The following is a 21,781-nucleotide window of genomic DNA, read 5'->3' on the forward strand; positions in this document are numbered from 1 at the left end:
TTCCAATTAATTCATTGCAGGGAACCGAAGATGAAAGGATAATATTAACAACTGCAGAAGAGAAATCGAACAAAGTTATTCAATTTCCTGATATAAGACTGGTAGATGGTCCAACAATTTTGGCAGGTCGTCTTCAACTAAAACACAAAGGAGAATGGCGAAGCGTTTGCACAAACTCAAAAAAGTGAGTTAATTTGCCAACCTATGCACAACAGTTCAATGAGATTCTAAAAAATAAGAGTCCTAGTTGAATTTTTTTTCTTTTCTTTATCAGTGGTCCGGATCTCAGTATATTTACATATATGACTTTCCAGGGTGATTTTTTGTTACATTAAACTTCTCCTTTCAGTTGGACACTTGCAGACATCGAAACAGCCTGCAGACAGCTTGGCTTCCAAGGCGGTTCATTCTTCATGTGGTACAACAGACTCATGCCCCTAAAATCTAGGCTGTTATACGAACAACCAAGCTGTTCAGGTAGGGGAAGCTCTCTCTTCGATTGCAAATGGAGCACCAGACAAATGGGTGCAGGCGTTTGCGATTACCATCCAGACCTAGCGATACAATGCTCACCACGACACGACCGCCCTCTACCGTTTTGGCGCGGACTCAAATTCGAACACGCTGAACACGACAGATTCCTCAGCAGAAGTCGAACCTTATACGTTCCGAAGTCGCTATCAGAATTGAACTACGTTAATATTATGTACGCCGGAGCCGGAAGAGACCAGAACACGACCAGTGCCGTGGAAGCCGTAGGTGTGGTACCAAACATGGACAACGTAGAGATCCTAAACAGCGCCTACAACGGCATCAACATAACCTATTCCGAAGCACCGGTTTATTTGAGGAATTGCACAGTGAGGAACAACAGAGGTTACGGTGTTTTCATCAACTCTAGCTACGGATCCGCCCATATAGACAACAGTGTCATCAACGAGAACGGAGGTGACGGAGTGAGATTCATCAGAGCTTTGGAAAGACCAGAGGACAGGGTGAACAAGTACGGCTACAACGATTTCTGCAACTTAGCTGTTCAAACCAGTCAAATATACCCTGTACAACTATTTTTCGAGCAAACTTTCTACCCTAGTTTTGACAGAACTTGCGACAAAGTTTTCACAACTAAGTACGGCGAAGTACTGACTCTCTACATAGTGCGAGCAGTGACAAGCAAAAATGACAGTTCGTACATCGAAGTCTACGACGGTACCAATCTAAACCGTAGATTAATCGCTGGGTTTCCAATAAGAAACAATACAAGACCACAGACTATCACCACAACCGTAAATCAGATGTATATAAAGTTCAGAGCCGAATCACTCACTCAAACAGTCGTGTTTTTGCGTCTGGTTGCAGGGGATCGAAAAATATTCGATTTGAACGTCAGCAATTCCGAAGTTTCAGACAATTTAGGCAGAGGAATAGTGGTCGATAATCTACGTTCCCAACTTCATGTTCACAAATCCTCCGTATCTAAAAATCAATACGTTGCCGGAGTTCATGTAACTAGCGGTGTGGGTGATATCAACGTTACCGACAGCAAGATATTCTTTAATAACGGAGATGGAATCAACGTTACCTATACTGGAGGTAGCAGAAATATCTCTCGGACGTCAATTAGTTCGAATCAAGGTTACGGAGTTGCTATATGGTTGAATCACACAACAGAAACAGAATACGTGTTTACGAACCAGTCCACTGTGTTGCAATATTCCGAAATTTACAAGAATATAGATGTCGGTGTTCTTCACGGGAACTTCTGTGGTCACTCCCACTTCAATTTCAGCGGAAATGTGTTCAGGAGTAGTTTGAGCGATGCTTTGGAGATTCAGAGTTGTTGGAAATACACGGAAGATCCCACTCAATTACAGATCGGTCACAATGTTTTCCAAGGAAATGAAAGGATCAGTTTGAAAATATCTCCAGCTCTAAATTTGAAAGCTAGAGTAGAGTATAATCATTTTAGATCAGGTACTTTCGGAAGTATACTCTTGAAAAATAAACCGCTGGAACAATTCAACATACTACCGAATGATATATTGGTACAACAGAATTATTTCTTGAATAACACAGGAATTTTCGTTGTAAATTTTGCTTTATCACCTTACGCAACTAACCAAAACTTGATGTTTACAAGAAATTTCGTTAAAAACAACAAAATCACCGAACCCTTTCAACCAGAGGATGGATCCATATCGAATTTGGTTCCTAGAAGCAGAGTAGCAGCTCCAGTGGTTGTAGGATCCAATAACGTCATCATATTCAGAAATATAATAGAAAACCCGGATTCAAAATACGAAATTGGAAGTCATCTAGAAGATCAGAGTAAAACTATTAATTGTACTTACAACTGGTTTGGATATGGAAGCGACGAAAATATCTTTCACAGAATATTTCATAGATTCGATAGATACAACCTAGCAAAAATAGTTTTCATACCTTTTCTCCTTCACAACTCCAATCCACTTACCAACAAGTACGGTATACAGCAAACCTACGTCCCAACTTTTTCTGCAAGAGATTCCAACAGAATTGGTGGTGAAATAGAAGGAGAGGAGTTTCTTACAAGAGGAGAATACGTGGTAGAAAAAGATATTAATATACGACCAGGTGGTAAGCTCACGATAGAACCTGGTGTAACTTTAAGATTTCCCTCATCAATAGGTATGTTGGTCGGTGGACAACTTGAAGCACGTGGTGTGGGACCTGATAGCATAAAACTGACACTCAAAGAAGAAATTTCCCATTCCCATGATAACGAAACATTTAACCCTGATATGGAATATGCCACAGAATTCTCTCCACTAGAACCCAAAGGTTCGATAAGATTACTTGGAGGTAACACAGATACAACAGGTCGTTTGCAAGTAAAAATTAACAACGAATGGGGAACAGTATGTAACTATGGATGGACAAGAGAAAACGCTGCTTTGGTTTGTCAACAACTTGGTTTCGTCCTAAACCCCGATGACTGGATCGTAGAAAGAAATGAGCTACCAGATGCAGGTATAACAGAAAAAATTCTTCTATCTAACGTTCAATGCGATGATTTTGATATGGATATCACTAAATGTAGAGCTGAAAGACCTAATAGTTTCGAGAATTCTTGTACCCATGAAAATGATGTTGGCGTCAAGTGTTACAAAACTTCTTGGGCGGGTGTCAGATTTGCCGGTTTGGCTGAAAGGAGTAACATCCAGTATCTGACCATAGAACAATCCGGGCTACTGGACTACGCTACAAACTCCTTTAAACCAGCCTTGCAATTGGACTTTGCTAGACACAACTTCGAAAACATAAAAATAACGAATAATTTCCAAGATGGCTTGGGTATTCTGTATTCCGACATATTCACAGACGACACGATAAACATAATCAAAAATTCAGAGTTCAGTAACAACAAAGGTGCTGGTATCAGTATTAAACAGTTTGGATTGAATGTTTATGGGAGCGTAATCGAAGGAAACAAAATTGGAGTAAAACATGACTCCTCATTACCAGGTTTGCAGCAGAGGGAGTTTACTGGTTGGTTTGTAGACCAAGAAGAAAATTACGTTTACAGGCCTATTTCGATCCCCTATTATACAGGTTCTAGAAACATTGAGTTACAACACGGCGAGACTAAATACTTGGTCACGCAAAGAGTTGAAGGTAATGTTATTATGGATAATTACATGATAAGATGCGATCCCGGTTGGGTTATAGGCATACAGTTACTGAATCCTATCGAAAATAGAAGTACTGAAGAGATATTCATAAAGGACGCTTTGACCTCGAATGGAAAATCAGATAGATGGAGCCTCAAAAGAGATTTGACTGTTTTTCCCACTACTTCAAGCAGTTACGGTATAATTCTAGAGTATAGCAGTGGAACCCACGCTGTTGGAGGTACCGTGATAGTTTTGAGCAATATAAGAGCACCGGTACAAAATATTGTTAACAAAATAGTGAAAGGTCCGGTTCCAACACTCACAATACATAGGAGTGTAATACGTAACAATGAAATTGGCATCATGGGTCTTTACTATAATAGATATCTCGATGAACTAGGGAACCATTATTTGAGGAAAGCCAATGAAACCCTAAAATGTATTTTTTGCGATATTTCTCATAATAAGCGGGAAGCAATCCTGATAGAATCGCCCAACTGGGACCTGCACAAGAGCAATATTTCCGAAACGGTTATTATGATAAATAATTCACTGATAACAGATAACGGTCAAGGAATATATCATTTTTCAAGGGACATGAGGCAATCTAATAATCTTTTCCATTACGTTCTCCAGCATGACACTATCGAAAGGAATAAATATGGTGGATTCGATATAAGACTGCCGTACGTGTGGCAATATAACGAAAACTTTACCCACTCTGTTTTCATGGACAATAACACTTGGACGAACAATAAAGACCTGATAATAAACATAGACGGTCACTATGCAGAAGTCAACATTACGAGAACAAAGTTCAACAACAATTACTGTAAATCGGGGTTATTATCGATTAAGGGCATGGAGAAGAAGTTGTTGATAGTCGAGAACAAGTTCAACGCCAACAATGCGAAGTTTCTCATGAAATTCAACTTGGATAGTCAATCCGAAATAGTGGGAGACGTGCCGGCCATTTTCATGTACAACGAATTGAGGGATAATCGGTTCGTCCCAATGAAAATGGACGATTTGAAAGCTTCGAATCAAGATGCGACAACTGTGATATCATTCAAAGGCATTCAGAAGGTTAGAGTGAGGAGAAACTTGATGTCCAACAACGATCTAGACTTCCTGCTAATAGCTGGTATCAAAACTGCCAAAATTAACAATACCATAAACGTAGCAGAGAATTGGTGGGGTACCGGAAACTTGCAACAGATTCAAGAGAAAATTTTTGATTTTCACGATTGGAACAATCACGCTATAGCAGAGTTTCAACCATACCTCTTGAGTAATGATTTTGAAGCCAGCTTCTCTACGAGCTACGATGTTGAACGTCAACTGGACCTCGACAACTTAGGTGGACAAATTTTCGGCAATCTGACCCTATCCAATAGTGGAAGACCGTACGTCATTAAATCCGACATAACTGTTATGCCAGGAGCAATTTTAAGAATTGATCCTGGGGTTGTAATGGAATTCCCTCCAAACGTAGGTATTTTAGTGCTCGGATCCCTAAAAGCCAGAGGATTTCCTGGCAACGAAATCATAATGAGACCAATTGGAAGGTCTGCACAGTATAAATACATAACAAGGAAACGTAGAGGCATGGAAAAGTACCAAACGCACCAAATCAGGCTCTGCAAGGACTTGAGGTGTCAGAATGAAGATAACTTGGTTCCCAACGAAGGTTTTCTGGAATACTTCAATTCAACCACCTTTCAATGGGTTCCCATGTGTGATCCAAGGTTCACAGAGAGAAACGCTCAAGTTGTATGCAGAGAACTTGGCTTCGATGCTCTAAACGCTTATTTCGACCACGATATAAGAATAGAATTCCACAGTAACTCCCTTACCAGGATTTGGTCATGGCCTGAGCCTTTGCAATGCGAAGGTACAGAAAGTAGATACACAGATTGTCCAATAAGACTGAACGGGCAGCAGTATGGTCACCGTCATAGTTGCAAGTGGAACTCCAAATTCGTCTTCATCAATTGTGGCGACAAAATGGGAGACAACCGAGGTTCCTATTGGGGTGGAGTGAGATTTGCCGATCCTCTATTCGAACAACAATTATTCATCCACAGATTACACGATGTTCACACGCACAGTGAGATAAAGGAGGAACAATCCTCGATGGAATTCGTGAATATAATTGGTGCAGGTATCCTCCACAATGAGAAATCTCCTGCAATTCAGGGTATCCTCAAGAGTCCGAAAATAAGTTATGTGACCATCAAGGATACAGCGTCTCACGGTCTCAACTTCATTTCCCCTCAGAAAACTCTGAACCTGCTGCATAATACGATAAAGAATTCAGCAGGGGTGGCCATTAATATATTATCTCTAACTGGGGAAGGCAGGGAATCCGAACACTCTAGTTTCGCACCTTTGAGAGACCTCAACATCCCCTATCAATTATTTGGACTGGTGGACATATGCGATCCTCACAAAGAAATAATAATAGAGGAGAAGATGCTGCTCTATTATAAATACGACAATCATCCAGTGAATTGCATCAAGATTTTCAAGAGTGCCTTCAACATCAAAGGTATAGGATTCAGGCTACTTCAATTCAATCTCTTCAATTCGACTAACAAGTATACAGTCCCGGATTTCATTTCGTTATACGATGGTGATATATTCAATGTGACGTCTAAGAAGATCGCCCAATTCACGATGACTTCTCAAAACGAGAATAGATTTTTCAAGACGGGACTTCCAAGTTTGAGCGTGAAGCTGTTTGCCAATGGAGCATCATCAAATCATGGATTTTTTGCTGAAGTTGTTACATTGCCGATATCAGCCATCAGTTTCAGTAAGTTTTGACATTTTGATACCATTGAAGAATATTACGTTTTCATTTTGATCTCCAAGTAATTTCATTTGCCACAGTTTTATGTTTTTGGTGAATTTTATCTGGTGAATATTTCATGGTTTTCCTAGACCTATTTAGACTTTTTAGAAGCTCGGTACTGACCAATAAGTAGAAAGAACTAGTTGGAATCCTTCAAGACTATGTCATGTTGAATGTTGAGAAAATATGGACAGATATTTCTTTTTATGTCTGTTAATATTAACATAGTGATTACTTCAGTATGACTTATGGTACTTATGTATCAATGAATTTTGTAATTCTTTGTTAGCATGTCAACTTTAATTCACCAAAGACAGTAATTTTACTTGATGTAATCTGGGGATTTTTGCCAGTACTTTTGAGCATTTTCCTATTGCATTTCTTAATTGGTTTGCCCAACTATTGCAAATACTGTCTCTCGTGGGCCAGTTTGTTGATCCTTTTATTTAATGGAGTCTCTGCCTTCAATATATGCTTCAGTGTCTTTTTTTTGGGCGCTTGTTCTCAGAATATCATTTCCCTTAATTTTGACTTGTTATTGATTAGCAGAAATCATCATTTTATATTTTCCTTTTAGATCGAGACGTTCAGCATAATATTTCATTCTCGACAATGGAGAACAACAGAGAAGGAGGACTTCTTTATATGAGCGCTGGTGAGGTTAATCCTGTGGTAACAGTGGAAAAAAATCAATTCAAAAATAACTGCAAGAAATTTTACGGAAACTTCACAACTTGTAATGCTGCAGTGGAGATGGATGTGCAGAATACCGAGTCCATATTTTTCAGGGTAAGTTTGAGGTTATGACTTAGTTCCAGCTATCCTTTACAGTAGACTGATACTTTTTTCTTTATTTATTTTTGGTGCAATAATGTTTTTACCTAAAGCTCAATAATATTAATATTAACTAATTTTTCAAGTAAGAAGGATGATGTTGCATTTTATTGAAATTAGAAATATATTCGGAATCTTTTTTTTTCAGCTTTCTGATACAATATTCAGATTGAAAGTCCAATACGTCTTTTTCTTTTTCAGAACAATTTGGTGGAGGGCAACCAAGGTGGTCTCACTATAAGGTCCGATTCTAGTAGTTCAGCGACATCTTTGAAAGGATACATACAAAACAACTTATTCGTCAACAATACCAATCTTCCGGCATTATATATCGAAGGAAGACAGTCTTCACCATACCAAGAAGTTGTACTCAAAAGAAATTATTTTACTAGGAATGTTTCACCGTATGTCAACAATATAATACTGAAACAGGTGGTTTCTAGCTTCACACATAATTATGTGAAGAGGAATATCGGCTTGAGAAATATTGAAATATCTGGTTTTGCCAGAGTGAGGTTACCAATCTTCCAGACCACGTCACATAACGGATTTTATAAGTAAGAAGAAGAGAAGTTAAACTAATGGTTATTACTCTAAACTTTTTTTTTTAGTAACTACGCATTAGCCTGGGATACTAAATCAACAATTGTGGCTGGAACAGCTGGTCAACAATACGTTGACAACATCTTTTCAAACCCTGACAACGACTATGAGATGATTACCGTTAATCGATCATTGTAAGTTCAATTATTTCTAAAATCTGATAAACACATGTAGTCACTAGAATAAAAACAATAGTCCTCATTTGAGTAGTAGAACGATGCATGATTCTCGATGGGGTTAGTTAAATTATCATTTGAAGTAGCAATTATTCGAGTAATCAAAGGCATATTAAGGTATCAAATACTGTATTTTCTTCTTTGAAGAAATAAATCATCTCAGAGGTCATGAGAAATTAATAAAAAATTATATCTAATAGATTCGGATTTTACTTGATGAAAATTCATTATAAATAATTTCCAATGTCTACGAAAATTGTTTCGCCAAAACTATTGGTTCTTCAGGTTATATTTCGACTCGACTCTAGGAATGTAGCCAGAATAAGACGATCCAAGAATCTCGACTTTTGAAATTCATGTGTGTTCTCTTCTAGCAAATTGTTCATAAAGTTTGATAATGGTATAATGTTTTACTCAGTTACAAGTGGACGAATTGTACGCATTTCGTTTTTGTCCAATTGAATCTTAGTTCTGAATTAATATTGGATTGGTTAGAATGTTTAAGTCAACCAGAATATTCGATATTCAGTAAGACTTCCATTTTTATTTTGTTATACCATATACATATATTCATTGCTCTTATTATTATCCAATTAATTTAATTAATTGTTTTATGTGCATGCTGCATGCAGATTCGAATTTAATAGGTAAGTTATTACTTAAATGCATATATTTTTTGTGGGTTTCACAAAACGTTTGATATATCATCCATTTTTTCGAGTTAACAATGAATATGGTGGTCTACTAAGTATAGTAACCACACTAGAATTCATGAAACCTTCACAAGTATTGTTTTTAATGTCTTTTTTTAGTACATTGATAGTCACTATAAAAAAATTGCTCGTTCAAAATCAGTTTATTTTAGTTCCCACCGTAGAATTCAAACTTAAATCAACCAGTTTTATGGAACCTCAAATTGAAGTGTGTGATGTCTCATTCGCCTTTTGTACATGGGGTAATGGAAATGTATATAGAAACTACTGCACTATAGAAAATGAAAGTGTTGTTGTGTACTGTATATAAATCTTAGTATGAATACCTGAACAAATAGCATTGTCCTTATGGTAATTCAACTAAATTTCAAAAGAAAATAACCGAGTGAAAAATGTGCTTCATCGCCAAAGAAAATTCGATACGAAAAATCGTCAGCTGACCTTAGTTCTTGGGCCAATTGAACCTTATAAACATGGAGGTGCAAATCCAGATGGAAAATACCCTAAACAATGCCTTAAGAGAGGCCCAAATATTGTGCGCGCTGAGGAATGGATTGATTTGGATCTTTATCAACACTTCTATTGATAACAGCCATATTTTCTGTCGAGCGTGCATTTCGCCAAAGTGTGGTCCTTAAGACATCAGTAACAAATGCAGTTTCCTCGAATTTGTTCACTGTCTTACCAATTGTACGCTCAGATGGATGATTTTGTTGATCAATCTCTCGTAATGCACGAAACTATAGAATCATAATTTTTGTAGTTAGTTTTCACAATTTTCACACGTTCAGTAGTAGATGAACGATCTATATCCTTTAATGGTTATCCTCAATAAATGAATAATGTTATTGAAACAGGACAATTTCGCAATTTCGTTATTTTTGTGACCAACTCGTGCATTCAAATAAGAATTATTAATCTGAAAAAGCATTAATATTATCACTTGTAGTGTTAAAACATATCAATGTGGAAATGGTGAAGCTTTCTGTGTGAACATAGTAGACTTTTGTGTCTTAATAAGCTCATAATGACGTTCTTTTAGCTCCCTACAACTGTGGAATACTAAAATCGACGCCATATCGAACTTCTGGGGGGTCAACAACTCACTGGCAGTAAGTGCAAGGATCAGGGACCAAAATGACGATCCGCGTCTACTGGAGGTTAAGCATGTGCCATACCTCATGAACAATAAATCCATTCTGAACGATGGAAAATGCCCTCCTGGATGGAACTTAGTTGGGCAAACTTGTTTTATTTTCATAGGGGCGCCTATGAGTTTCCACGAAGCGAAAGCGTTTTGCGAAGTGAGTTATTGAGTGAGTAATTGTAATAGATTGATTAATAATTTGTAATCTGTTCACAGGCTGATAATGCTTCAATGCCGTTCATATTGGGTAATATCCACTACTTACCTCTATACAATTTCATCAAGAAACAGAGTCAGTGGAACATTTATTCAGAACGAGTTTGGGTCCAACACATCGATAAAATAAACGAATGTACCATGTTCGCGTACCAAACGATAGATGTCGCCGACTGTGACTTGAAGAATTCATTTATCTGTGAGATAGGTGAGTGGATTTGATGATAAATATCACGTAACTAATTCATTCAATCTTGCAGAAAAATTTTGACTTTATCGATAGTTATTTTCATGAAAAATTTCAACTTTGTTCATCTCGAAAATTCACAACCATAATACCTTACTACATATAGGTATTAATATCCTTTGAATTGACAGTGAGTTTTATGCGTTTTTTGAGTATTACCTTTCGAGAAGGGGGGTTCGATGTTCAGGTTACCTACTAATCGCCTGAACTCGTAGTGTTCCTCAGGGATCTATATTGGGTCCACTTTTATTCATAGTTTTTATAAATACTATATTTTGTTCACATTTGTTTTCCGAAACTCTGCTTTAGGTATGTTGTTCCGTCGAATTCAATGTGTTGAGGACAGCTGGGATCTGATATAGATATAGATGTCTCCAAAATATCTCCCTATACAACTACATTTTGCCTTGCTACGTGTGCCACCCACTGCCACCTAAGCCTAGCCACTCTACCTATGATGTCGGTTTCTCCAGTTCTTCTACGTATTTCGGAGTTTGGAATTCTGTCTCTCAAGCTAACACCCAGCATTCTCCTTTCCATGACTCTTTGAGTTACTCTCAGTAGTTCTGCCACTTTTTTCGCCACTGCCATAAAGACTATGGTCTATGGTCTCTAGACCATAAGTTGCCACTGGTCGTAAGTTTTACGTTCTATTATAACTGCACTGGTACCTTCTTATCATTAAAGATGAAACTGAGCTTGTCGAATGCAGCCCACATTAGCCATATTCTTCTCTTGATTTTTAACGTTTAGTGTTTCTTATTATTATCATCCAAAATTAATTATATTCTGTCCTCCCCACTTCAATCAAAAAACTTCTCTTTTCTGTATTTAGAAGGAGGGTTTGTGGAATGGTACTTTTGGCATTCTTTTGAATTCAAGAGCTCTATGGCGACTCAGAAATGCGTCAATCCAAGGCCTTCCAGCGATTTCATTCTTTAAAGGATGTTTTATGACATTTCGAGAAACTAAAGCATATGTTATAGCCTATAATTATAATATCTCACTTCGTTAGTCCACAAAACTTAGACTCCTTCATCAAGATATATATAACGAACTCCTATTCTAACTCTTTACCTAAAATTGTTAAGAGTTACGATCTCACTGCTTCCTTAACTTTCTCGCGACTTATATATCAGTTGTTCTAAGTGGCTCATATTTCAAACATTATTAAAAAAAATATTAAAATTTGTATTACCCTCGAATTTCAGTTGTAAAAAGAGTTAATTCTTCTGCAAATTCACTGGATTTCACTTCAAAATACTGTTTAGTAACTGCAAAAACTCACAAGTTGTTGTGATCTGAATAAAATTATGGAGTCTACGATTTAAAGACGATACATGATATAATTATATTATGGCTTCATGCGCCATCTGATTTTCAGTTTCTCAACATATGTCTTGAAAGCTTAGGTTTAGCTTCTCGCCCAGAGAATGTAGAGCATATTTGTAAGATTTCTTAATATTCGTAGCTCATATTCCATACTTCTCATGTTCTCTATTCAGTATTCTATCTAGGTATTTCCAAAAAATTATATATGATTGTACCTCGAATTCTTCTCTGATTTTTTGGCATGTACCTCATTTTATGCATTCCTTTTATCCTCAAGTAGAAAACATGTAGCCTATTTCAAAGCTCTCTTAATCCTTCTCAATTTCTATACTGCACTATTAACACGAAAGTTGGCACGAAGCTGGTAATTGTTATTCTATACATGCACGCTAAATTTCAGCTTGGTGTGATCTGTTGTCACTGAAATATTAGGTTGATTTTGCTTGGATTTTCTCTGGTTCTGTCAACGATATAAAAACGAAATTTTGCGTGGAACTTGAAACTGTTATTTTATTTATATATTCTTCTAATATCCTTCTTGAATATTCTATAGTTCTTATTATGTCCTCAGCTCCGAATTTTACACGGAGCTTGTAGTTGTTGTTTTATCCATATCCAAAATTTCAACTCCATTGGTTATGCGAGAATTTTTTTATATCCTTCTTCAGTTTTCTCTTATTTTCTGGTTACACGATCAACATGAAATATCGTATCAGTCTTGAAATTATTATTTCACATCCGATGAAAAATCTCATCCCAATCGAATTTTTATTTTGACTAAAGAAGATAATTTCGAACTATACGGAAGGAAAAGCACTTTTTTGTTTAATGCTATTCAGAATAAAAAAAGGAACTGAAAAAACCGACTAAATTTGATTATATTTTTTTCAGATCCACAGGTTACTATAAGGATCATCCCCCTTACAGATGATATTGTAACCTTGTCTATAGTATCTGGTGCTATTGTTGCCTTATTAGTGCTAATCATGGTGATAGTTTGTTGGTGGATGAAATCGAAGTTCAGACAGAAACAGAGATTGGAAAGACGAAACAGCATCCGAACAAGTTTACATTCACTTAGGTCTGTTGGCCTTACTCCTAGTGCCTTCTCAGATCCTGGTTATAGAAGAAAAGTAGGTCAAATGGTAAGTTGTTTCTTCCTCTTGAACGAAAATAAAGAAGTTCAAATCCAACTTTTTCCAGAGTACAAGATCTACAGATACATTGACGAAGGGAGCTGACTACAGAAAGGTTATCTCTAATGGTTCAATAGACAGTATGGAGAAATCAGCCTATAACTCCTCTATAGAAGACACCCATTCAGTAGAAACGTATGAAAGCCAAAACCCCAATCCGTCTGCTTTCACATACAATCATGTGATTGAACTTCACAAATCACCTTCGAAATTTGAAAATCAATATGCAAAACCCAACACTTTTGAACTAGGATACAAGAACAATGGTTTCAGGGACAACTCAACATTTGCCAGCACCTCAAATTTTCACTCAGCCAACCAAAGTGTAGATGAAGGCTCTATAAATGATGATGAGACACCCATAATGGAGTCACAAAACGGCAGGGGCAGTTCCTACCCTCCAAGTGATTATTACACTACTGATACCCTTCCCTTAACTGGACATTATGACAATATAGACAACAGAAATGAAAATAAGCAACGTTATGATCCGAAATATAGTAGGGATCGACCCAACAAACAGTTTTTGTATGAATTGAAACAAAGGATACCCCAAGAAGAGTTACCTCCTCCTCCTGAACCTCCATCTTCATACGAAGACAAGATAGCAGCTCTAGAATTCAGCCCAGATTACAACACTGTAGGCCTGGCTTCATATCAAGCTGACAGGCCTCCATCTAGCAATATTTTAGAGACTGATTTCGACACGATATCATCACCAAGTTTACCATCGCCACCTAGGGCTAAAAGTGAAATGTTATTAGAGACAAATTTCGATTATACCCCGGTAGATAGTCCTGTTATGAACCAACCGATTTCAAGCAGGAGTAAAAGTCAACCGTTGGAAACAGCAATGTAAGATTACCGTCCAAGTTGGATACATTTATGTGATAGGAAAATACGTATTGTTTTTGTTGGCTCGAAATATATTTATTCGAAAGCGTGAGCATCACATGGATCCTTTCATGATTGTGATAATAGACGACTTGTTGAAGTGAATAATTATTGTGTTCATAATATCTTAAGCCTTTAACTCAAGTGCAATTATCTACAAAAGTTTAAAAAAATTATACTTAAAAATAGTCATTGGATTAATGTGAATTTATACAATATCTCTTGTTTACAAAAACATTACCTTGTGTTGAAATACAATATCTCGAACCAAATCAGAGAGCCTATGAGAATCATGACTGCCTAGATTGTTTTTTAATTGAAAATAGGTACAATATTGTTCAGATTCTATAGATAGGATATTTATATTTTTATATTAAGATCTCAGTTTGTACATATATGTAGGTCTTTATTGAATTTTTAAATAAATAGTATTCTTAAACGTTCTGTTTCATTCAGTTTCATCTTCTAAGTTTATATTCGCATCCACCATTTGTGTACTAAATCCATGATATGATTCATTGATAGAGCTGTAGAGAATTTCTTCTTAGGTATGTATGTTCATATTGAATTTTATCTGCGAGTTTCAACTTCAGTATATTGATTTCAGTTTGAAATTCATAAAAATAAAAAATACTGATCTGTCAATCACCACAATAAAAGTTTTGTGAAATTCAAAGTGAATCTTATAATTTTAAATTATTAATGTTCAGTTTATTGTGACCTAAGAATTTACTGTGTAACTAACTCTGCGGTTAGGAGTTCAAATTCTGGATTTTGTCTGATTTATTGGTGAGAAATTCCTGGTCAAGTTCAAGAATGTCCTTTCGACCGTCCGTAAACACGATAACTCTCGAACAAAACGAGCTAGAATCTTCAAATTCAAAGGGTAGATTCAGATCTCGAATACTGCGGTTGAGTTCTACATTGGATAAAATCTGACTCAGGGTTCCGTAAACGCGTTTGGAAATTTTTTATTCTGATCATTTTGAAACTGCAGAATTGATCGAGATTAAAATTGCTGTACTAGAACCACACAAAATTTAAGAGAAATATCGAGAAAAAATTATTCAATATTTTCTTGTCCACCGAATCGTTGTTGTTGATACTTGGAGTATTTATGTGAAAAATCTATTTCTAGCTTCGTGTAAAATACAAGCTGATCACAACCACAAAAAAATCAAGAAGAATAACGAAAAAAAATAAGAAAGTAATGAAAGTATTGACTTGAAGTTAGGAGCTTTCGATCGCTTGTCATTAATGCCCCAATTGCGCCCTTGGAGACTTCATATATCTTAATATATGGTCCCCAAGGGCACAAGTGGTGTATCAATGGAGGAGCGCTCAAGGAACTCTCATTTTTTTTTAATTATGTTATTAATGCTCAGTTCGTCGGGAGCAAAAAATACTCAAAGGCTAAATTTGTCTCTTTCTACTGAGTGTTCAGCAATTCAGATGATAGAAGATACAAAGAGGTTATCTTGGTAGCTTCTCTGAATTCACAGAAATACCGATCTGGATAGTATCCATGAAACAGAACACAGAGACCGAGCAATTAAAACTTTTTGTTGAAGAAACCGTGGCTTTCCTAGAATTGATTCTGCTATACCTATATAAATGGTCAACAAAACTAATGGTCTAAATGTTATTATCCCGAATAGCCCTTTCTCTGTAATGCATTAAACTCAGGAACTATACAATTGGCGCTGTGGATAACTTCATCGGAGATACTTAGGTGGATTTTATGATCTCATGACCTAGGACAATGCTCGTGGAATTGATTTTTGGTGCTTGACTTGCTACTAAGGTAATAAACAGTGGAATGCCTGACGATAATTGAATGGCTTCTAACTTTAAACACTGGTAGTATTGTTTGAATCTAGTGGAGGTTGGAATTGATATGAGTATGGAATATTGTTATTTTTTCATTGGTATAAGGCTCATTCTAGCCATTTCAAACTTTTATCTGGATAGGAATAACCTTCTTTCAATATTCAAAATACGGTTCTTTTGCATATTGTAAATCTTATAAGTCACAGCATTTTATTTTATTGTCGCGTTGCATATGCTACGTAGAATAGTAACAAATCTATCTATATTTTTTGGCGTTGTAAAAGATTCCTCAGAAAAATTATTAGGCTATAGTTTCTTGATTTTTCCTTATAATACCTATATTGTTTGAAAACACCTTATTTGCACATCTACAGAGATACCTATATGTTCTCATTTTCAAGTGTGAATTGCATTTAGAGGATTCCTACTATGTACTCGATGATATTGTCATATTAGTAACTCTGTCGACATTTTGTGGTGAAGAATATTGTTTTGTTTCATTTGGAGGTCATGTAAATCACCGAGTTTATCGCACATTATGCTTATTTGAGTTCTTATTTCGTTAAAAATTAATACCTCTTCTCTTTGTTCAAAGAGAAAGATCAATACAGCATATAATATTTGGGGAAAATATGGATCTTTCATTACGCATTAGTTTTCACAAAGAACGTCTACTAGACATAGGTATACAATTTCTTACAAAACTGCTTGATGTCTTTCTATTATTTTTAGCTTAGTCTCACGAATTATTACAGAAGGATTTATTTCAAAAAACCTGAATAAATATCTGTAGCTTGGTCTCTAATGTAAATAAATATATAGAATTGGTTTGCAAGGAAATAAGAGAAAATTGAACAAACAGAAAAACAATACACTTAGCGAATTAAATTTCCGAACTGTTCTGCTTTCGAACAAACATGTGAAAAAGAATATCAATTCCAGAAGTGTGCATTGCGGTTAAAATAAATTGGGGTACATTTAGGATGGATGAAATACTCAAGGTATCCTAGGATGTCCCATACGAAACGAGTATTACACGTTTATTATGCAACTCATAAATAAAGACAGAAACACAATGTGGAAACCAAAATAAAAACAACAAGTCTACACCAGCACCAATCACAGACGGCTTGGGGATCAGACCTACCTTTATCATCAATGGATTATGGGCGAGACCATTGTTATTCAGAGGTAAGAAACGTGTGGGTCCTCGATTGACAGAAAGGTAAAGGAGGGTCACAAGGCTACTATTTGATTAAAATGAATCGTTTGGATGGTGAAACGTCCAGGAAAATTGGAGGAAAACGCGTATGAATCGTACGAAAAGCGCAGAGATATCGGCGCTGGCTGCGGGACTCCCCTTAATAGTAATAATGGAATCGCCCAAACGCGCGTAGTTCAGCTGACTATTTCTTATTCTTACTACTTCAGTTCTGTTTCGGGTTTCAGTAGTAGTAAAACCGGTGCCGAGTAAGCTCCTACGTTGCGTGCCAGCAAGATAATCTGCAAAATCTGACAAAATTCCCCATTCCGCTTGATTTCTACAATGAATAACGTCGTTCGATCTTAATTTCGGTGTATTGTTCGAAAAAAACGGTCATCGTGGCGGCCAATTCGGGAAAGAAACCCCTCAAAGATAATATGCTCAAATTATTGACTCACAAATTGAGGACGCATTCTATAAACGACCCGAATTTGATTGAGAAGGTGTGTATTCCGTCGTTTTTCTAAGATTTGTTTTGTTTTAACCTTATTGAAGGTCATTTCCTAGTGAAAAATGGCCGACTGTTCCGTGGTTCTGGAACAAAGGAAAGGGAATTTTCAGCTTTCCTTTCGGCAACTTTCCATTGCAAATCACTCAAAGCTCTCTCATTGAAATTGGACTAATCCGCCATATCATCGTAGTTTTCTGGACCCACATTTCAGCCATTTTCATCCATAGCCTTAGACAAATACCGGTTTTACAAATACAAACCGTGTATTACGTAGGTCTCCAACTATGTAACAGTTAAGTTAATAGTGTACTTTCTCTCATACAGGTTGATGAGGAGCGTGATTCTGGAACTGAGTCTGATGATGATTTAGAACCGGAATTCGCCAATGCACGTAAGTCAATCATTTCATTAAGAATGACCCCTATCTCCTAACCTCTCAAAGTACAGAGAGGGTACACACGAAGATTTAACGACAAAAATGAGCTTTCCCCTCTTGCTTTCAGTTTCATTGGAAAGATCTCTGTGGCATGCCAATCGATCCAGACCTCGTACAATTGAATCACATTGTGTAGCGATTATGCAGCCCACGATACTCCTATTCAGGATCCTAGTTTTTCCAGATACCTATTGGACGTTTCATTAAGTAGGACTAAATTATTCTCGAAGAAAAAAAACTTTACTTCACGTGCGGTTTGTTGGTCCTTCGCATTGGATAAAACTAAATTGACCAAAATCATAGTAGCACAATGAACACACACAATCGAAATACCTAAGTATTTTATTTAGAAACACTGCTCAGTGCCCAGTTGGAGGATAAATCATGAGATTATAGAAAAGATTCAGTTCAATAAAAATGAGAAATGTTCAGTTCGTAGATGTTCGGAGAAGATTCCTGGTTTGATGATTCTCCCAACCTGTTAGCAATAATAATGACCTTCACCGTCAAAAATATTGAACCTTGACCATGTTCTCACATTCCATCTAGTTGGAACATCAAATTATCTCGAAAATAGCTTGCTTGTTTCTGATGCGAATTTTTCTTGGATACGTGCGGATATTGATGTTTACATCTTTACGAAATAGAAACACATTGTATTTTGGATCTTCAATAAGCTGAATAGGTGCTTGGATCTAAATATTTGGAATGAGGAATCGTCGCAATGTTTTGACAATTACTTAAGAAACATTTTTCGAAAGAAATGAAAAAAGAATATACGGAGGAATCTATTCTTCTGAATTATTTTGTATTATCAGACAGTATTTATGATGAGGAAAAGTAAAAACACTAGGAAAATTCAGAGATGAACAACGTGCAAATGAGATCATTTTTCATGACAATAAAATTTGAAAATAAGACATTGGGCAAATATTAGAGGCAGAGTATCACTCAATTGAATAAAGCGTGATTTCGAATTGTTTAGTAAAATTCAGTTGCAATAAATGACGAAAATTTTCTGTAGTGATTAGACATTGTTTTGAGGCTTTCATGAATTACTAATAAAGCCTCGAAAATAGCATACCTATATACTCAAAATGAGGGAGGAAGACTTAGTTGATTTCGAGAAATAATTATTTATAATCAATAAATAGTTTGAAGTTCACTCTTATCTATAGAGATTATTATTTACAACAAAAAACCTCTGGAGACATTCACTGAAAACATACAAAAATCATGACATAAAATTAGAAGGAATATTGAGATTTCAGAGTGCATAATATAGATTTCACCTTATTTTTAGTGGATATATTAAAAAAAGGGAAAAGTCAAAGTTAGAGCAATACTACTAGCAACAATCAACATACAGAATAACTTGAACCTTTTAAAGACATAGTATATAATATGAACTAGTATTTTAATATGTTGTTGGGTATTGTGTATAACCTATATTTGAATAACATAGATCTCTGCCGAGCAGAAAATACTATTATTGCATTCTGTTAGGAAATAACATACCCATTTTTGATACTTGAACATCATGAAATAGATACATTTTGGATGTAAGTATTAGAAAATTTTTTTTTATATTCATATACATTTTTGGCACCTTCTACATTCTACAAGTTTGTAGTGAAAATTCGCAGTGTCTGAAAAATCTTCCTTGTCCAGGTTTCTTTTGAAAATAGATGATGACTCACTAAAAAAGATAGTTGTACCTATGTATATTAAGGGTTATCCAATAAGACATTTCATTTTGATGTCAAAAGTAAACGGTTTCATTTCAAGAGAAATCAATGGATATTCATTTCATTATAAATAGGAAGGTATGCTATCAACGATGGAAAATGGTATTAGCCAAATGGCCACCAAGGCCAAGGTTGCAGCACTATATCCTCTCATGAAATTTTCCATGATCAATTCGCACATTTGTAGCTGTATGTCCTCACATGTATCTTTGTCGTGAATCGATTGTAGAGCATCTGCATAGAGATTGATCTCAAAGAAAAAAATTGAAGGTGTTAAATCACAAGATCTTGGTGGCCAATTATTCATTTTTTCATATATTTATTTACTCTTCACGGACAAGCCATTTTACACAAAAAGTGAGACAAAAAGGAAAAAACAAGTTCATAATAACTATTAATCCCCAAACTGCTACAAAGATTCGAAATATTTTTTAATCTGGAAGATTGATATGTGGAATAGAAATGATTATGGTCATCTCTTCGGGAAATAAAACGGCCAGGATATTGTTTTTGCAAAATTGCGATTGTTCTGTTGATTGTTTGGCACGTAGCGCCGTCTTGTTAAAAATGTACGTCATCCACTTTGATATCTTCCAATTCCGGAAATAAAAATCATTAATAACAACTCGGTAGTCGAGCCTCATTTCAGAATTTTCGAATTAAGGTCCAATTACATCATCAACCCAAAAACTGCACCAAACAGTGAAACGTTGAGGATGGAGAGGCTTTTCAACAAATATTCTTGTATTTCCCGGGTCCCAAATGTGACAACTCTGCTTATTAACGTAGCCTCCGAGGTGAAAATGGACCTCACCAATGAAGATGAAACTCTAGATCCAGTCAGTGAGGATACGACATTTTAAAGTCTTAATTCCTAACTCTTTATGCAAAATACGTTATAATGTCGTTTGTAGAATGCCTAATTCCCAAGATGGAGGAAGAATCGACAAATTTGAGATGTCCAAATAGTCCTTGGACTATTCAAAATAACAACTCTTATTGGAAAACCCTTTATTGAAATGTGATCCTACAACAACTCTTGTTCATGAGCACATTTATTTTCCGATATGTAATTTTTTAGCGACGAAAAGGCTCGGAAAAGTTCAAGGCCAACACATATATCCGATATTTGTATTAACTGTGAAGAGCAATAAATGCAAAGATAAACTTACAAAATATAAAACTGTGAGCAAACTAAATCGCAGATAACGCTCGTACTCCGCGTGAGTATATATGTAATGGGTGTTTTTTTTCGAGGTATATAACTTTAAGTTGGCATTACTGTTCAAGATGGCGACCGATTTAACAGCTGTCAAGTAATTTATTCTCAGTTTGGTTTGGCAATTCATCATGAATAGACTCACGCTTGAACAACGCTTGCAAATAGTGCAATTTTATTTCGAAAATATTGGTTCTGTGCGGAATACGTATCGCGCACTACGTCCATTTCATTTTGTTTAACGATGAAGCGCACTTCTGGTTGAATGGCTACGTCAACAAACAAAACTGCCGCATTTGGAGTGAAGCTAATCCTCAAGTGTATGTCGAAACACCGTAACATCCAAAAAAACTGACTGTTTGGTTCGCTTTATGGGCTGGTGGAATCATTGGTCCGTACTTCTTCAAAAACGATGATGGCCAGAACGTTACAGTCAATGGTGATCGGTATAGAGCCATGATTACTAACTTTTTCATTCCTGAATTGAACAACCATGATGTCCAGGAGCTGTGGTTCCAACAAGACGGCGCAACATGTCAATCAGCTCGTGCCACAATCGATTTATTGAGAGACACGTTTGGTAAACGCCTAATTTCACGTTTTGGACCTGTGAATTGGCCTCCAAGATCTTGTGATTTAACACCGCTGGACTACTTTCTGTTGGGCTATGTAAAGTCATTGGTCTATGCGGCTAAGCCACAAACCCTTGACCATTTGGAAGACAACATTCGCCGTGTTATTGCCGATATACGACCACAAATGTTGGAAAAAGTCATCGAAAATTGGACGTCCAAATTGGACTATATCCGAGCCAGCCGTGGCGCTCATATGCCAGAAATCATATTTACAATGTAATGCCACAAGATTATCTTGCGGATAAATAAAATTCATGTCAATCGAATAATCCATCGTTGTTTTATTGCAATTTAAAGTTCTATAACTTAAAAAAAAACACCCTTTATAAA

General features: G+C 36.2%; 2 protein-coding genes across 3 annotated transcripts in view; both read left to right on the forward strand.

The window, feature by feature from the left end:
- Positions 1-14,307, forward strand: part of LOC123684865 (protein bark beetle) — a 31,802-nt gene extending 17,495 nt beyond the window's left edge. The window contains exons 2-11 of one of the 2 annotated variants that reach the window (XM_045624357.1): positions 21-184; positions 350-6,471; positions 7,088-7,299; positions 7,546-7,901; positions 7,956-8,081; positions 8,756-8,770; positions 9,879-10,140; positions 10,200-10,407; positions 12,670-12,923; positions 12,982-14,307. In XM_045624357.1, coding sequence (XP_045480313.1) covers positions 21-184; positions 350-6,471; positions 7,088-7,299; positions 7,546-7,901; positions 7,956-8,081; positions 8,756-8,770; positions 9,879-10,140; positions 10,200-10,407; positions 12,670-12,923; positions 12,982-13,833 — 8,571 coding nt within the window. In that variant the 3' untranslated portion in view covers positions 13,834-14,307. The remainder of the gene's footprint in view (positions 1-20; positions 185-349; positions 6,472-7,087; positions 7,300-7,545; positions 7,902-7,955; positions 8,082-8,755; positions 8,771-9,878; positions 10,141-10,199; positions 10,408-12,669; positions 12,924-12,981) is intronic. The other variant, XM_045624358.1, reaches the window with a different exon arrangement.
- Positions 14,308-17,129: 2,822 nt separating this feature from the next.
- Positions 17,130-21,781, forward strand: part of LOC123684867 — a 98,621-nt gene continuing 93,969 nt past the window's right edge. Inside the window, exons 1-2 of the mRNA XM_045624360.1 lie at positions 17,130-17,405; positions 17,738-17,804. Of these exons, the coding sequence (XP_045480316.1) occupies positions 17,340-17,405; positions 17,738-17,804 (133 nt within the window). The 5' untranslated portion in view covers positions 17,130-17,339. The remainder of the gene's footprint in view (positions 17,406-17,737; positions 17,805-21,781) is intronic.

The sequence above is a fragment of the Harmonia axyridis genome, chromosome 7 (assembly GCF_914767665.1).
Source record: "Harmonia axyridis chromosome 7, icHarAxyr1.1, whole genome shotgun sequence".
Classification (NCBI taxonomy): Eukaryota; Metazoa; Arthropoda; class Insecta; order Coleoptera; family Coccinellidae; genus Harmonia; species Harmonia axyridis.